This window comes from Filicampus tigris, chromosome 16 (genome assembly GCF_054856515.1).
Source record: "Filicampus tigris isolate MCC_2025a chromosome 16, RoL_Ftig_1.0, whole genome shotgun sequence".
NCBI lineage: Eukaryota > Metazoa > Chordata > Actinopteri > Syngnathiformes > Syngnathidae > Filicampus > Filicampus tigris.
The window spans coordinates 15,082,505-15,099,878 of NC_141232.1; the positions used below are offsets into that span (position 1 = coordinate 15,082,505).

Consider the following 17,374-nt stretch of genomic DNA (forward strand, 5'->3'; position numbering starts at 1 on the left):
ACCAAGGCTCAGTGAATAGTGAACTCTATCAGTCTTGTACTGGCAATTATTCTAAGTAGTTCCATGTATCCAAAGTGCACAAGCAGGTCCAACTAGTGTTTTTTTTTCTTTTTTGAATTAAACACATACCTAATCACATTTACCTGTTTATAGCTGGCTAAAATAATTTGTCAGCGGTGTAAACTGTTTACCAAATTCGATTCTCTGGGTTGTTTTATTAAAAATCAGTTTTTCTGAAATCATGCTTTCCTATTTCATGGTTGGTATTTTCTGCTGTGAGGACTTGACATTCATACCGCAATGAAAGCCACATTAATACTTATGATTTACCTCTTGAAATTGACTACAGTTGGAAAGCATAGACGAAGAAACATGTTATGTGTTCTTGCAACATGATATGATTTCAGAGTCTTTGGCCGTTAAAGTTTCCCTTTTACTAAAAGAATGTGGTGCCGCTCCACGTGGTTGAGCGGCATATGACTTTGACTTACTGGAAACATTCAAACCATATACCACAAGCTATAAATGAGCAATGTGGAATAATAATTGATTAATAGTGTGAATCAGCCTCCTTCAGTTCTCACTACCTTTGCTTCCATATCTTCACTCCACCCGTCTCTTCCCCACCCTTCTTTTTTCTCTCCTTCTTTCTCACTCAAGCTGCGACATGCACTCAATTGCCCCCCACCTCTTTCTCGATTGCAACCAACAACATTCTTTCTTCCTGAAACTCCTTCCTCTGAAACAAAAGCAGGAAAAGAAGGGTGTTGATCGGGAAGAAATGCTACTGGAACCTTATGTTTCTCTGCGCTAGTGTTTACATCTACAGCAACTATACACTACAATTAAAAAATGAAATGTAAATAAATGAAAAAATAAATAAATAAATAAAATAAAAAAGACCGGCCGGCGGCCACAACAGTACAACACACACACACACAATTTGTAGTAGTTTTTATTAGCCTCTGACCTTCTGGATTGATGGTCAAAAAAATTCCCCAAAACACACCCCACTATTTTGTAGTAATACGTTTTCCAGTATATAATGTATTTAAAATGCAAACGTGGAGAACTTCTGTAGGCGTGATGATGGATTCTTCTGATACTTTTGTCCGTACAGTTTGTGATTATGATTTGACCAGTCTGTCACCATGGTAACCTGTGAACATACATCAACGTCCACTGTTAGGGAGTTCCCGCAGCAAACCTCAGTGAGTCATCTGCTGCCCTCCCAGAACAAACTCAACATCAGCTGAGTGACAAAGTCAGGAGACACCAAAGTACGTTGTATAAGAGTCCCCGTGTGTGTGCGTGTGCGTGTGTGTGTGTGTGTGTGTGTGTGTTGGGGGCAGAAAGAAGAGGGGCTGGGCCAGCAGCGGGGAGTAGTGGGGGTGCGAGCTGGACGGGTAGAAACTTGGGGTGGGTTGGAGACAGCGAAATAGTGTTGCTTTTTGAGTCATTGGAGGCAAGAGGGGTGTGGACTTGAAAAAGGAAGGTGGGGCAAAAGTAGGCGGACTGGTAGTCTCTCATGTTTGTACTTTGCCAGGCTGAGTCTGAAATTAGAGTTCGAGACGGACAGCCATCAAACAGTAAGTTAAAGATTCCTATTTACTAACTCTGTGAACAATTATTAAAACTTTGATTCATTGTTGCTTGTTGTAATGAGTACTTGAGAGTGTGATTGTTTTCACCAAGTTGTTCTTTATCAGCTATGTCTTTTAAATAATGTCAATTTAGGATGTTTTATAAAACTGTTCAATAAAATAGCCAGTTAGGGTTTTGGATATGTTTGGTTTAATGCAATGGTTTAATGTAATGTAATATAACGTATTTTTGTTGGAAGTGTAGAAGAAATATGAGTGTGTGTGCGCGTGTGCTTTACCATATCAAGTTTCCAACTTCTTGGCGTTGCTCGTGTTTTATATCCTTTTCCAGTAGTTCATTCAAATATTACCCTCGGAGAAAAAAAGAACCGAAGCACGTCTTGCATTTGTACTCCTATCACCTCCGGCAGAGATTATACAACACAAATATTTGGGAACTCAATCTTTCACTTCACTGTACTGTAGCAGTGCAAGGCAGATAAAAGCTGGGAAAACATTTATGTCGGGCGTGACCACGTGTTTCGGCATCTACGTGAGCGCTCTTGGCTGTGTGTGCGTGCGTGCGTGCGTGTGTGCGTGCGTGCGTGAGGCAGAGGGACTTGGCCCAACCCTTGACCACTCCTTTTTACTGTGGAGAGAAGCGGCACATTCCAGATGTGACTCTTAGTTCACACCCAGTCCGGCCACTGTCAAAAATATAACCGTCATATGAATTTATGGGGAAAAAAAAACTAAATGCAAATTGAATATTTAATTAAAGTACTCGCTCAGGGAGTGGCCACATCTTTACACTGAGAGCCATTACAATACACCGTGAATGTATTTGAACTGTTCCAGTGTGGTTTTGCGCTTTGGAAGTGCATATTTATGTGCCAAAATTCAAACTAGAGGAGGGATAAGTTTAGGCCCAGTCACGCGGGGGAATATTCCTTACAGTTATTTTAAGGAGTGGCAGGTTTCTTGCAGGCGTCAGCAGGCAAGTCCAAACTCATCTTCCCGCCATGAGCTTCCCTCCTTCACACACGCAAAGTTTCCCCAAGCATAGTCAAGATTTCGTTTGTTGTATTCGGTCCTCACAAATAAATGGCAACACTCATGCTTTGGCAATAACTCAAAGTAATTAGAAGTTAGCAAAACCAAACAGATGAGTGTGAGCCAGACACTTGGCCTTGCTCGCCTCTCATGTGTGTTTATGAAGATGGGTGTGTGTGTTTGTGTCCTGGAGCTGACATCCAGCAGCCAAATTTGACTTTGAAAGTTTTCATGTTTGGTTGCATATTCATTTTAAAAAGTATGCCCTGTCACATGAACGAAAAGCAGCACAGCAACTTTTCACCAGCTTCTCTGTCCTTGACTCACACAGCACCGCCATCATGCTGATTCTCCTCGCCGCCATCTTTGCCCTGCACATTATCGGCATCATCCTACTCCTGGTGGCTACCATCGACAATGTAAGTGTTCCGGCGGCTTCCTCATAGCCGTAAGACGTAAAGGCATGCCATACCACAGCAGACTTGAAAATAACTGAGCTGCATGTCTGCAGTGGTATGTTTTGGTGACAGCAAAAAGACGCCCTGACGAGTGATTGATTGGCAACGCTTTCATGACTCCAAGTCTTCATTTTCGCTCAAGCTGCAGCCCATTGTCTTACTCTTTAGCGGCGCTTGAGGAGGGGGTGGGAGTGTAGTTGACATATCGCGATGAGAGATGGATGAAGCACGTGGATGTCTTCCTCTGTTATTGCTTCTAAATTGCAGCCGACGCTTGAGGGAGACTGTGTGCCTGCACATACTCGTCATTCACGCACAACAATGTGACGTTGTAGTGAGCGCTGCATGCCACAGGGAGACTTGTGGAATGCCACACCGAGCGACACATCCCGCACTCTGATTTTTGATTCCAAACATGTCAGAACATGAGGAGGAAACGCTTCATCATGCACATTTTTGACATGAAGAATGAAATTCAACACTGTATGCATGAATTTGTTCATTTGACTAGAAGCGCTACCTCGACTTACCAGTGTCCCATCTTACGAGTTTTTCAAGTTACGAGACATAGCTTGCTGTTTTTTTTTTTTGTTTGTTGTTGTTTTGTGTTGCGGTTAGAGCGAGGCATAACTGTTAGCCAACATTTTAGTTACAAGTGAGCTTCGGATACACTGCCTCTCAAGTGAAGTGAAAAGATGGAAGGCCACAGGTGCCAATTGGCTGTTGGAATCAGAATCATCTTAATTGGCAAAGTAGATAATTTGTCTCCACTAATTTGAGCTACACTAGTATTACAGCAACAAGCAACTGTGACAGAAAGAACAGACGTTTACTAAAATGGACAATAAGTCAAAGACGCACATACAAAATTAAAACGCCAGCAAAGAGCTATTGAAGGCCAAAACCACACCCAGAAACTCACGCAGACTAACCGGCCAAGTTCCTGACATCACTCACCAGGCCAAGTGACTTAAAGGGAAAGTCAACCCCTAAAATTATTTGCAATAATAGGTTCTATGTGCCTTAACTAGTCTAAATGGAGCATTCTGGTTAATATTGTGTTTTGGAATATGAGTTAAGCAGCAAATTCCACCCGTTTTCAGCCATTTCAGGGGGCGGCCATTTTGTCACTTTGGTCGACTGAAAATGACATCACAACTGCTCAGTGCTCAGGTAAGACCAATCACGGTTCACCTGTTGTCTGAAACTGAGCTATGATTGGTCGTCACATGAGCCCTGAGCAACTGTGATGTCATTTTTCAGTTGACGGAAGTGACAAAATGTGATGGGAAAAAAAATGGGTGGATTGTGCTGCTTATTGCATATTCCACAAACGCAATATTAACCAGAATGACGTGTTTCAACTAGAGGGCCTGTATAGAACATATTCTTGAAAAAAAAAACGTGGGGGGTTGACTTCCCATTTAAAGGCACACATATCATACTACGATTGACAAAAAACAAACCAAGAAAAAACTGAGAAGTTACAGATTAAATTCTACAATAGAACACAAAATTAACAAAAAAAATATTACAATGAATAAACACTTGATACAGTGCATTTTTCTTATTTCCTTGACCAAACACACATCCAAACACACAAGATGTTTTTCTTTAGTGCAGGCTGAAACGGATTAACGCCATTTCAATTCATTTCAATGGGGAATATTGATTTGAGCAGTAAATTGAGTCACAACTCGGTCACGGAGCGAATAAAAGTGACTTTTACATTTGACTTTTTTAGCGCTACTTTTATATGAGACAAACAATCAAATAATCTCTACAATCTTCCTCAGGCTTGGTGGGTGACTGAAACCCTATCCACTGATGTGTGGGCGCGGTGGATATACATGAATGGACAGTGGAACTACACTGACCTTCCAACAGGCTCACACTACCCACAGGGTAAGACACACACACGCATACACACACACACACACATCACCATTAGTCAGTGGGAAAACCTGTTCGTATGCACACACCGCACGCTACTTCTGAGTCCTGGCTCAGCCCATGTGTGCAAATCAGCTCGCAGGTCTGTTAAAAGTACGCGGCGGCGGCGTCAAATGTTTCGACCTCATTTGATTTCAGCAGATATTTTGTCAGATGAATTTCATTTCCATCCAAATCAGACATTTGCCCTGCGTTTGTAGTTTGACTGATATTTGTAATATTTAAGCCCACTGCTGTACATATTTATTCTTACGTCATCTTTCGACATGGATTCAACACGATTTGGGATTTATTGTGGCAATGCTACTGTTTAGTATCCTAATGCTGGGAGTAGTGTTGTTCTACCTAAGCAGTATGTTGCACCTTTTCATGGCATTGCCCTTTGACTCCCCCTGCAGACTACCTCCAGGCAGTGCAAGCCAGCTCAGTGCTTGCATGTATATTCTCCATCCTGGGAATCTTTGTGTTTGTAGCTCAGCTCTTCACTTTGAACAAAGGACAGAGGTTCACCATCTCTGGGATTTTCCAAGCCCTCGCCTGTAAGTCGGAGTCTGTTCTCTGATCGCTACCTTTTTTGTCGCGCAAGAGCACCTTTTCGCCAACAACTGAATCGCTTGTCCGTCACCTCCTCCCCCTCAGGTCTCAGCATCATGATCGCAGCCTCCATCTACACAGACCGCTTCCATCTCGATGAGAGTGTCGGGTCTTATGGTCACTGCTACATCCTTGCATGGATCTCCTTTGCGCTCACATTTATCTCTGCCATCACTTACTTTGTGCTACGCAAGAAGACTGCTTGAGAATAATACTAGAAATAACACCATCCAACCAAAACTGTTCGTCTGGGTTTATTCTTTTAGCAAAAAACTGATCTTTAGTTACTGAGCAAAAGCAGATGGTAACATTCCACAATGGCAGTAAAATAGAGGCACAACCAATTTGAGTTGTTTTGGAGTGGAATATTATGTTTGGCCTAAATATGCATATGATGCTAAAAGAGAGTAAGATCCATCATTATTTTCAGCAACAAAAAAGGTTTTGAAAAGTAAAATCTGTGATCTTCTTTGTACGTACTTTTAAACTAAAGAAAAGGGGTGAGTCTATTATTTTTTAAGTTTTTTTTCCCCCCATTATTTTATTGTAAGTTTATCAACTTCAATTGATATATTTTCTATGGTCTTGCTTTGTGTCAAGTGTTACTAAAGATAATTCTGGTGCTGCCGACATGATGGCATCAGTCCAAAATGGCATGTTGTAGATTTAAGGATAACTCAATGACAGGACTATGCAATGCCAATATGTTTTAAACAATGCGTGAGGATAAGCGCTTCTGCAAACGGATGGATGGATGTCTGAACCTTGTGCTTGTTTAGGAATTATTTAATATTAGAAAGAGTGTAACAGTCATATTTTTTAAGATACCAACCTTTCAATCATATAAGTCCCTTCAAACTGAAATTTTTTGATTTAGTGCTCGAAGAAACTATCAAATGTTAGCATTTTGCTACGGTAATAACATTTGAATCAATGTTCTTAAAATGTAGACCTTCACTGACTTCCAAATGTCATTGCTGACATAGGAATTGACACATAAAACTGCCATTACATAGCCAATGTAAATATGTTTCCTGTTATGCTTTGTATATCTAATGCTGTTCTGTTTTGTTGTTTCTCACCATGGATGCCAATGACAATTATTTTTACTATAATAAAAATAGATTTCCAACCAATTATTGTAATTTGAGGGTTTTGTTCTAATAGGCAATTATCCCGCACAACATTATGGTACCAAACTTTCTTGAGTCATCTTTTGGGTAGCTGCATCCTGTCATCAACAGTACTTCCATTGCACCCAAGTGGATATGAAATGCTTTCACAGCTGTGTGTTTTCGGTTAATGGGCTTGTAAACTCGGTCAATTTCCCATCTGGTTAGGCCGCCTTTCATTAAAAAAATTTTTTTTTAAATCCAAAATGAGTCAATTTGCATTAAAGATAAGGCTTAAGCAGAGAATCCCAAAAAAATTAAAAAAAAAAAAAACATGGATCAACTTGTCTTTAATTTGATAGTAGTCTGACAATGGGTCATTGATAGTGTAGTAGTACACTTGGTGCACGCACCACGGGTCCCGTTCCAGCTCAATGATGCTGCGAATGTTAGTGTGAATGATTGACTGCCGACCAGTGTTATAATAGTTTGGTATTTTTCACTTTTCTTAGTTTTATTAAAAAAAAAACGTTTTTAGTTTTAAATAGTTTTAGTATTAGTTTTAGTATTTTATTCAATACATGGCGTATTTGAGGAATGCAAGATTAAAAAAAAAAAAAGTCACCAGGTATCCTGTAATAAAGTAAACTACAATTCCCAAGTAACTGTTCAACCTTCTTTCTTCTGTACAGCATATTATTCCAAAATAAATAAACCCCATAAGCTCATGTATGAAATTAACTGACAAAGATGAAAAGGCAGGACATTTTTTATATAATTATAGTTAATTATAAAAACATAAAATGTTTCAATTAGTTTTTTTTTTTTAATTAGCACTCTCGTTTTGACTATTTCTGGAGTATTCGTTAAAGCAGGTGAGTGAGTAAGTTCTGCAGTAGAATGGAATGGTGGAGCATTACAACAAGCGAACTGTCATGTCATCTTCCAAACCGCTTATCCTATATAGGGTCGCGGGGAGTTGCTGGAGCCTATCCCAGCCGTCAATGGGCGAAGGCAGACTACACCCCGAACTGGTCGCCAGCCAGTCACAGGGCACACATAGACACTGTCACTGAGCGGGAATCGATCCCACGCTGCCCGCACACAACTCAGGCGTGTGTACCACTACACTATCAGCGGACATACAAGCGAACTGTTGCTTCAATATGACAAGCCCATTCCGAGACCCCCCTCCAGCCACTCCGCCAAGTGTGATTCAACAACATCGTACTGTACAACAATCAGTGAGGAAAAAGATGGAGTCTTCCGAAGAGGTCATTATTGTTTATTTTCTGCGACAGAAAAGCAAAATAATTTGTTAAGCATTCATAATGGGAGACAATGGGCCTGCTAATTTGTAGGCGAGTAGTAATTACTATAACCATTGTACGTATATCACTATAACAGTCACACTCATTACAGAAAATAGGAGAGTGCTTGTGTATGTAGTGGATAGACACCAAATACAAACGATAAAATACTGAAGCTTAATCAGCAATGGTGTCATCTTCAAAAAAAGTTCCATACACCATGAAACTGTTTTTTTTTCAATTTTAGTTTTACTTATTTTGTTAGTTTACTTTAACTTTAATAACCTGCCAACCAGTCCAGGGTGTGTTCTGCCTATATCCCCCAAAGTCAGTTGGGATAGACTCTAGCTTACAGTGACCCTCAACAGTATAAACAGTATTAAAAAATGAATGGATGGATAGTCTAACAAGCTACAGTACAGTGCAGTGCAGAGATTGGTTGGATCACGACAAGTGAAGCGCACCAAAGTTTGTCTGGAACCAAAATAGGACCACTGGTTGATTTGGTCCGCACATGAGTTCTATGACTGTGTTCACACCTGACCAAATGAACTGCACATTAAGAGTTCAAAGAGGGCTGTAATATTCCCGTGGCGTGTAAAGGGGGACCATGTTCTCCTGGCGACCTTTCAGGAGTTCATGGACAACAGCGGGCGATCTTAGTGAGTGAGATGGAGATGGGAGGGACAAGCGGTGCAAAGGGGACGCGGACGCAAGGTGGGAGGATGGAGGAGGGAAGGACACCGAGTGGGGTAGAGGAATGGAGCGGGGCGACTTAGTTGATGGCTGCTCGTAGTAAGGGGACAAATGGGAGATTGGCGCGTGGGATTGGTGAAAAGCGTGGGCGACGCCAGAGTTCGGTGCAGAGAAATAAGGTGCCGGGGGCAGAAGCCCCACAAAGTTGAAGGGGTTGAGGCTGGAGTTAAGTCGGGCTCCCACCATCAGGACCTTCTTCGTGTAATTGTTCAGGGTGGAGACGCCAGCTGCCATGCAGACGGTGAAGGCAATCCAGGCCACACTGAAGGGCAGACATACAGGGAAGATGTTAACGAGTGAAAACATCCAGCACTTTCAGTTGAGGTCAAAGGTGTCATGGAAAGTCAATATTTTACCTAGCAGTTATGAATCTTGAGTGCTTACAGTATGAATGGGCAGCAATTATTACTGTGATTCTAACTATATTGAGTCATAACTTCACAGAAAGACATTTTTTGGCCAAGGGTGGAATCTTATTTTTATCAGCACGCACAATTTTGAGTGTGATACAAAATAAAACTGTGATCTGTGTTCTGGTTTGACAAGAACTCATTTGTACTGCACACTGTTTGGCAACCTTCTGTTTGAATATCAACAATAGTGAAATGCTTGTTGGAGTGGAGCAAGAAAGTTTGCAGTCTTGATTCACTCGACACAAGAATGGGTTGGAAAACAAATGCCTTTGCCTCTAAATCTTATTTTCCTCTTGTAATAAACAGCCACATGGACGCATACTTGTCATACCATTCCATTATGAGTGATATATCAAGGGAAGGCTGCCAAAAAGTGGTATGATCTATGATACAGTACTTCTCACAATGTTTGTAAAGTATACAGTGCAAAATACAACTGTATTTGTGTTTTTTTTGTTGTTTTTTTTTAATAAGGAAAGAACATAATATTGAACAGATAGAGAGAAATAACAATTAAATTGAATTCCAAAAATTACACGGTTTGTGTGTCATTTAACGCTGCAATACAATTTATTTTGCCGTGCCTTCAGGTGTGCCTGCCTTAGCCACCAGGAGGCAGTATAAAACCTTAAGTCGTGCTAACACAAAAGAAGAATAGACTTCTTTTTCTACCAATACTGAAAGTGACTGAATAAGATACTGTAATGTTTATCATGGTAGATGATAAACAATACATGCCTGTAAGTATTGTTATATGAACGGTCTAAATGTGTTGCTCCACCATTTGTGCTGTGAACCATCAGTATGTGAATGGTCTTTTGTCTTTTGGTCTTTTGTTTGTTAGCATTAAGTTAAACAGACTTTCCCTAAGGCAAACCAATGTTGTTTTCAAAATACACAACTCGTGGTAGTGGCATTGAATAGCTTGAAGCCTCTTTTTGAAGAATTTGTCACTATTTGCCAAAGTGCTGCTATCAAAAGTGAGTTGAGATGAGGTCACAGCCACCATTCAGCGCTCGTATCTGAAGTAGGAGTAAAAACATTATTATTATTTTTTTTTTTTTTAAATCTGTCGAATGTGTAGGGTCTCTCCTATTTAAAAAATCTGTTGAAATGTTGAAAATCGGTTTACAGTATGTGGGGGCCCATGATAGTTGTTGTTGGACAATGTTGGGTACATAAGTTGATAACATCCATGCTCCTCACCCATGTATATAATTTTTTAAATGATTATTTTAGTGCAATAATTTTCAACATCTTTTATGCGCAAGTATGACAGTATTTAATCAGTGGCTAACTAAATAAGATTTGTTAAGTTAATTAAGACGCTTGAGACAGCTACGGGGTCCTTTTGACCCGGAAGTCAGTAGACAGAGTGCAGCTCATTGCGTCACGTCTCGCTGTAACTGTCGCTGATGTGCTGTGTGTTGCAGAAGTAAAGAGACATTTTTTCCAAAACGCCCCCCCCATGCTTGGAATTATTCGTGCCCATGCGTGCCAAAAGTATGTGTAACTACTTTGAGCGGTTTGCCATCCTTGTGAGTTATTTGTGTGCGCAGCATGTGTAATGGACTCACTAAAATGCCCAAGAATAGCCATAACTGTGAGGCTTGAAGTCCTCTGGGCCCATGGACACTGTAGTCTGAAACACCTGCATGAACATCATGTGACCCACCATTCCAAGCAGACCTGGCGAGGGCCAAGCAGAGAGAGAGAAAAAAAAAAAAAAAATCAAAATGCCACAGAATATCGCAGGCTTTGGTGCATAAAGCGATTCTGCACCTGCCAAGACTGTGAAGACAGAAGCAAAGGCGTTGAGCAGCTGGCCCCAGCGCTGTGTGGAGGGGAACCAGGCCCTGATGCACAACTGCACAGACAGCAGGATGCAGCTGATGAACAGCAGACCCACGTACATGACCTCCAAGGACAGCGAAAGCCACATCATGGCTGAGAGGCAAGACACAACATGAGAGAATGACAAAGCATCAGAAAGAATTTACCAGAGGAAGTGATGCAAGTCACCTTTTTCAGAACTTGGAGTCAAAGTGTAGAACACTCGACATTTCTCCTCTGGAACAGAAATGATAAACGTTTCACAGTACAGTGGCAACCCGTGAAGTCATACAATTTGGAAGTTGAAATAAATTATTTTGGAAAATATGCTCCTGAAGTTTTTTTTATTTGGTACGGGTTATTCCCGTTAGTCTCTTGTTTTTGCAGGCAAAATGCATGCTTCTGCAGCAACATCAAAAGAACCGGCCTCAATCATCCAATAATAATAATAATAATAATAATAATAATAATAATAATAATAATAATGATAATGAGATGATATTCAGCCCGTGTTTGTGTATTCTATGGACTTTTTGCCATCCGGATTTCTGATCCATGATTGAGCCATACAGCTGAAGACTAAATCTCCACAAGCAGAGCACACATTTACGATAATCCCCTTTAGGATGAGCACACACACATGCTGACGCACAGAGACATTGACCCACACAAATTCCAACTAACACAGAGCGGCAGCTCAGTCCTTATTATCACCTTGGATTTCCACTCCCTCTATGACCCAATTTGTTGTCTTCACTTCCTCTTTGCTCTCACATTAATTCCAGTGTAAATCCCACGACTATGGCGCAGATTGCTAACTATAACAGTTTTGTGTAATATGTAAAGGTCACTCGTTTGAATTCCAGATGCATATGCTCAATTCAATGCAAAAGTTGTATCTGAAATTCTGCCTTTACAAAATAATAATGCAGACTTTTTTATTGAATTATTCATTGAAAATATGTTTTGATTATCTAATCAATCGATGGATAATCCATAAACAAAAATACATCACAACTCATGTGCTCAGATCACTACAGATGGAATGTTGCGATTCAAACCTGGCTGTAACAAGTTTTGCCCTGACTAAGCAATCAGATGACAGACTGCTGCCATTTATTGTGGGCCAGCTAGCAAATCTGAAAATTGATTGCTTAAATGAACAGTCCCATTGTGAATACAGTGTAATTGAATTTACATCAGCTAGCACTACTGACTTTGAATGACCTGGGCAGGTGAGATTGACATGGGCTCTCATATAGGGACTGAAATCTAATTGGACAAAAAAAGAAAAAACGAATGCCCACATACTTGAAGCAGTACAGCCAAGATAAATTCTACAAATGGATAGAATAGACCTTTGGGAATAAATTAAATATAATTTCATTAAAATAATTTCTTCTTCTTTTTTTTTTTCAAATATTGATGAATGAAGGGGGAAAAATGGGCTTCGGGCAGGGGTGTCCAAACCGTTTGAGGGCCACACACAGGAAAATGGAAGAACGCAAGGGCCAACTTCAAATTCGTCAATTTAATTTATTAAACATGCTAAAATCAATCATTCACTCAATCAATCATATATTGTTTATGACTGAATAAAGTTCATTTTGTCTCTTAATTATAATTAAAATCATTGGTTCTTTTCTCTCAGACAATTTTTTAGGTGGTCATTTACCTGACATGTTTCAGCGGCGGTCTTTCTCCGTCTTCTCTCGGAACGATTTCTTTCATATATTATTTATTTTCAGGTTAACTTGATAAAATGCAACATATCATAATTTCTGTTAAAGGTTATAATCCCACTAGGCTAGATCCAACCCTGCACTGAACAGCAGCCGAATCTCATCTTGACGCCCAGAACCGAAACAAGAGCAAACTGTAGTAAGCTGACCATTTTAAAAACAGGGACGCTGAAAAATGGATGGCGGCCCGCAAATGTCCCCCAGGCCATAGTTTGGACACAGGTGGCTTGGAAAAAAAGGAGCAAAATGGCTGGTGTTGGAGCACTATTAGCACTGATTAAAATTCGATTACGTAAGCGTTCCTAATGTTGTGACTGTGTCTTCATTTAAATGTTCTCGCCATCTTTCATTGTTTGAGTCGTGCGTTGTGTTTTGAGCACTCACCCCACGCATCCGTGTAGATGTTCTCCTCGCAAGTGACAAACAGGCCCGTGTGAAAGATGGGGAAGACGAAGCGGTCGTCCCCCGTCTCCCAGGAGAACTGGATGCTGGACGAGTTGGACAAGCCGGGAACTGGGATACATTTGCTATGCTTGGTGGGTGAACACAGAGGCTTGGGTACCTTCTGTTTACCCACACACCAATAGGAGGACGTGAGCGCCATGGCAGCCAGGCAGAGAGACACGACAGTCTGGATGAAGGAGAGCGTGGGGGTGCGCATTTGCTGAAGGAATGCCATCATGCCTGGGTGAAGGAGACACTGGTGATTAGACGTGGAGACAAGAGTTCGGCAGTAAAAAGATGAAAATCAAGGCCTGAAAATCGGCCTCAATTCAAAGTCAAGTCAGCCACCACAACGATTGCTTCAGAGGGCCAACTTCAAAATTAAAGTTAAGTAAGGCATTGATTACCTAGTATTACTTGTTTACAGTGGTGTTACCAGCAAAAAAGTGCTACAATGCTCAAGTAGGTCGAAATCCAGCGTAGGGCTACTGCACCTTAAAATGTGTTATGTTTTCTCCTTAAAGCGGAAGTCAATCCAAACATATTTTGTTCAAGAATATGTTCCCAACAGGCCCACTACTTGAAACACAGCATTCTGATTAATTTTGCGTTTGTGGAATATAAATTAAGCAGCAAAATGCACTCATTTTTAGCCATCTCGGAGGGCGGCCATTTTGTCTTCTGCCGACTGAAAATGACATCACAACTGCTCACAACGACCAATCACGGCTGACCTCTTTTCTGGATCCAAGCCGTGATTGGTCGGTGTGAGCAGTTGTGATGTCATTTTCGGTCGACAGAAGACAAAATGGCCGCCCCGGAGATGGCTAAAATCTTGTGGATTAACACTTATTCCACAAACGCAATATTTATCAGAATGCCCTGTTTCAACTAGTGGGCTTGCATAGAACATATTCTTGAAGAAAAAAATGTTTGCGTTGACTTCCACTTTAATTGAGATTACTGTTGTTATGATTTCAGCTACACCAAAATAAAAGTTGATTTGATTTAGATTTTTTATTTCCCATTCATCAGAACTACATCCAGTTTTCTTTGGGTGGGCAGAGTGTACCCATGGGTGGGCACGGACCCCCCTACCCCCCTCTGGTAACGCCCCTGCTTGTTTGGTTTTTATTTTCTTATTTAAGTTAACCCTCACGGCACGTTTGCAAAGTAGCCTATGGACAACTGTTGTGCCGGCCGGCCTGATTAAACTGACTCTTCTTAACGCTACATTCGCCGTGAGACGGACCACAGACGTTTATCTCTGTGTCGCTGCGACAGACCGTCAAAGTATGACTTCACATAAAAGCGGGACATGGTGCAAAAAAAGAGTGGACATAGGACGGCTACCCATACTGCAATAAATTTTTCAAACGGCCCATATAACTCAATTGTGTTAAATATGAATTTCATGTCTTTTACAAAACAGTAAATTGTATTGTTTTAATAAACTGCCCTGGTATTTGTTGTTGTAATTAGGAAAGTCGTCAAGTTCATCCATGCAGTTGTTGGGGGGGAAGTGAGCACCAAAAAAACACCTCTGGTGCTCAAGAACCACGCCAACATTTTTATGTGTATGCCTGGTTATATTATTTTTCCGCATGTGTTGCTCCACCTTTTTTGTTCAAATATCAGTTGCTTAAAGGTTTCAAACACTGCAACACAGATGCTATTGCTTAGCCTATACATGGCATTTTGCATAGTTTGAAAGCATTATGCTAAAAGTTATTGCATTATCTAAAGCAAAGCTATGCGATTGTTTTGAATAACCAACTTGTAATTCTCTTCCATTGGTTAGTTTGACAGTAAACTTCATTACTCCGGAGAGCAGCAGCTGAATGTGTGAAAGATGATAATTTGTCAATGAAATACCCCCTTTTTGAAACAATCAATACCTTCCCTTCAGTTATGTGTTTGGACTTTTGAGAAAGGCCCTTTCTGTTATAGCATGACTTTCACAGAGTACAAAAGCAAGGTCCAATTTAGGTGAGTTTGGTGTGGCATTAAAAATATAGTGTACGGTTCGTTTCCAAGTTATAAAAAAACAAAAAAGCTCCATACTTACAATAACTAATTTGATTTTCCGCAAAAGGCACAGGCTTTTACACAATTTAAAGGCTTTCACAAAGTGGAAAAAGTACAACAGAAAAATAGCAAACCTATTGTAATTAGGGATCATTTAGAAGTAAAGCAGAAGAGAAAATGCCCAGTACTCACCCGGTTTTAATTTGACATAACGTACATAAACAAACAAGTTTCAAAAATAAGAAAAACGCACTCACCTCCTGCAGCATCGCCAGGGGTTAGTTTGTCATCCCTACTCCACTTCCAGTCTGCTCTCCCTCTTCATCACATAGGAGGAGGAGTGCCAAATGAGGAAGCCAGCAGTCAGACACAACTGTGTGCATATTACATACACACACTCCTCTTCTTTAATCCATATTAATCCAAAACACACAACTCCTTTCCATCTGTTTTCATTTTGGCTCCGCAACTCATTTTCCATTCATCTTCTCTCCCCTCCATCACTGCCGCCACCTCCTGTCCCCTGCGTGGTCTCCTTCCCCTGTTTTGATCTGAACATCAGCATGACCTTGACATGATGAAAACATGTTAAATACAGAGTATTATATGAACATTGCTTTTCACTGCCATCATCTCCCCTGATTACTACTGTGTTAAGAGTCTGAGAGGTGGTGACACCAAGGGAAAGCCCCAAGGACGACTTATTTGACAACTGCACTCATTCCACCCAAAAGATTGATGTTGTTTTTAAGCACATGATTGCGCATCAGTCACTTTGAAAAGCAACTTATAACCACAGTGGCCTCACGTAGTAGTAGCTTGCATTCTTATATACATTCTTTCATTGTAGAGGATATGACTATGACACATTCTCAAACTCAGTGTTTTTAAGTAAAGGCAGAAAAAAGAAAGAAAATTCCATTCAGTTCCTAAATATCGCTTTAAAATGCCAGTTTGACTTCACTAGCCACGGTGCGTGCTAGAGGCTGAGCTTCGCTGTATTTGTTTACAAGTGGCAAGAGCGTTAGGCTAAGTACTGTACTGTGTTCCGCCGCTATTTGCAGGAAACAGTGTGCTACAAAAGGTTTACAATCACCATAGATACCGCAAGATGGTGGCAAAGCGCAACATGAGGATCCTCAACTCACTTGGAAATACTTGTAGTTCCAAAGCAGCAAGAGAAGAAAGAAAGGCAATACTCTTAGAGTCAAACAGCGAATAGGAGTTTTCAGCAACTTTTTTTTAACCCATTCTAAAAACAAAACAGGGGATGTTCCCTTTTTTTTTTTATCTGTGAATAGCTGAATCACAAATGTTTAGGGAACCATGTACACTTCATGTCCCTTACTGAACACGCACGATATGGAAATTCTGTATGCCTCTGTGCCACAACATAAAATGCAAATACATGCAATTTTTTGCTAGAAGTCCAACGGCCCACCCATAATGAGTGCATGACCCTCTTTTGATTTGCAGAACCGGCAGTTGAAAATGACTGTACTTAACCATCAGCAGCCAAAAAGAATGCCTTAATTATACAATTTTCAATCATTTGAGTAAGCACTACACTGTCAAAAACCCAGCCCCCCCCAAAAAATAAAGATAAACTGATGGGGGACCTGGCTTGTCTATTGATTTACTTGATTGTTTAGAATTGTATTTAATCTAACTATCTTTTTAAGTTAAGGCAACTCTAGCTGTAAATATAAAAATGTGCATGTCATATTATAATGTGAGGTGAAAAGGCATGAGCTAAAGCTGATGAGTGAAAGTGAACAGGAGAATAAACCAAAGGAAAAAAAAGGAAACAAATAATTTTTGTAAGGGGTGGTATAATCTATTTATTAGTTTATTAATCATTAGGAATTGCCTGTTGATTCATTGTGTTTTGAAGCAATTGAAGCAAAATGGCGTGCACTACTCAGCTGCAACCTGCAGGGGCGCTGTTGAATCAGTGACAATGACTTAGTGTTTTGATGAACAAAGCTATGGGAAGTTAAGATACAACCACGAAGACCGGCGGGCATTGTTCGGCTAAATACAACACTGGCACGGAAACAGAAGCTCAGGACATTCAGAGATTCTTCCACCCCTT

At 40.6% G+C, this 17,374-nt stretch overlaps 2 protein-coding genes across 4 annotated transcripts; one reads left to right on the forward strand and one right to left on the reverse strand.

Annotated features, from left to right (window-relative positions):
• Positions 1-1,449: 1,449 nt before the first annotated feature.
• emp1b (epithelial membrane protein 1b) lies at positions 1,450-6,777 on the forward strand. 2 transcript variants are annotated; one of them, XM_086055033.1, is made up of 5 exons: positions 1,450-1,589; positions 2,968-3,055; positions 4,891-4,999; positions 5,446-5,586; positions 5,687-6,777. In XM_086055033.1, the coding sequence occupies exons 2-5, from the start codon at positions 2,978-2,980 to the stop codon at positions 5,845-5,847; spliced, it is 489 nt and encodes a 162-aa protein (XP_085911159.1). In that variant the 5' UTR covers positions 1,450-1,589; positions 2,968-2,977; the 3' UTR covers positions 5,848-6,777. The 2 variants fall into 2 exon arrangements, with proteins under 2 accessions (XP_085911159.1, XP_085911160.1); XM_086055034.1 differs by having other exon boundaries at positions 1,514-1,593.
• A 1,235-nt stretch (positions 6,778-8,012) lies between these two features.
• gsg1 (germ cell associated 1) lies at positions 8,013-17,302 on the reverse strand. 2 transcript variants are annotated; one of them, XM_086055030.1, is made up of 6 exons: positions 15,537-17,302; positions 13,192-13,491; positions 11,255-11,302; positions 11,015-11,179; positions 10,810-10,921; positions 8,013-9,081 (listed from the first exon to the last, which is right to left on the reverse strand). In XM_086055030.1, the coding sequence occupies exons 2-6, from the start codon at positions 13,487-13,489 to the stop codon at positions 8,631-8,633; spliced, it is 1,074 nt and encodes a 357-aa protein (XP_085911156.1). In that variant the 5' UTR covers positions 13,490-13,491; positions 15,537-17,302; the 3' UTR covers positions 8,013-8,630. The 2 variants fall into 2 exon arrangements, with proteins under 2 accessions (XP_085911156.1, XP_085911157.1); XM_086055031.1 differs by lacking the exon at positions 11,255-11,302.
• Between the last annotated feature and the right edge of the window lie 72 nt (positions 17,303-17,374).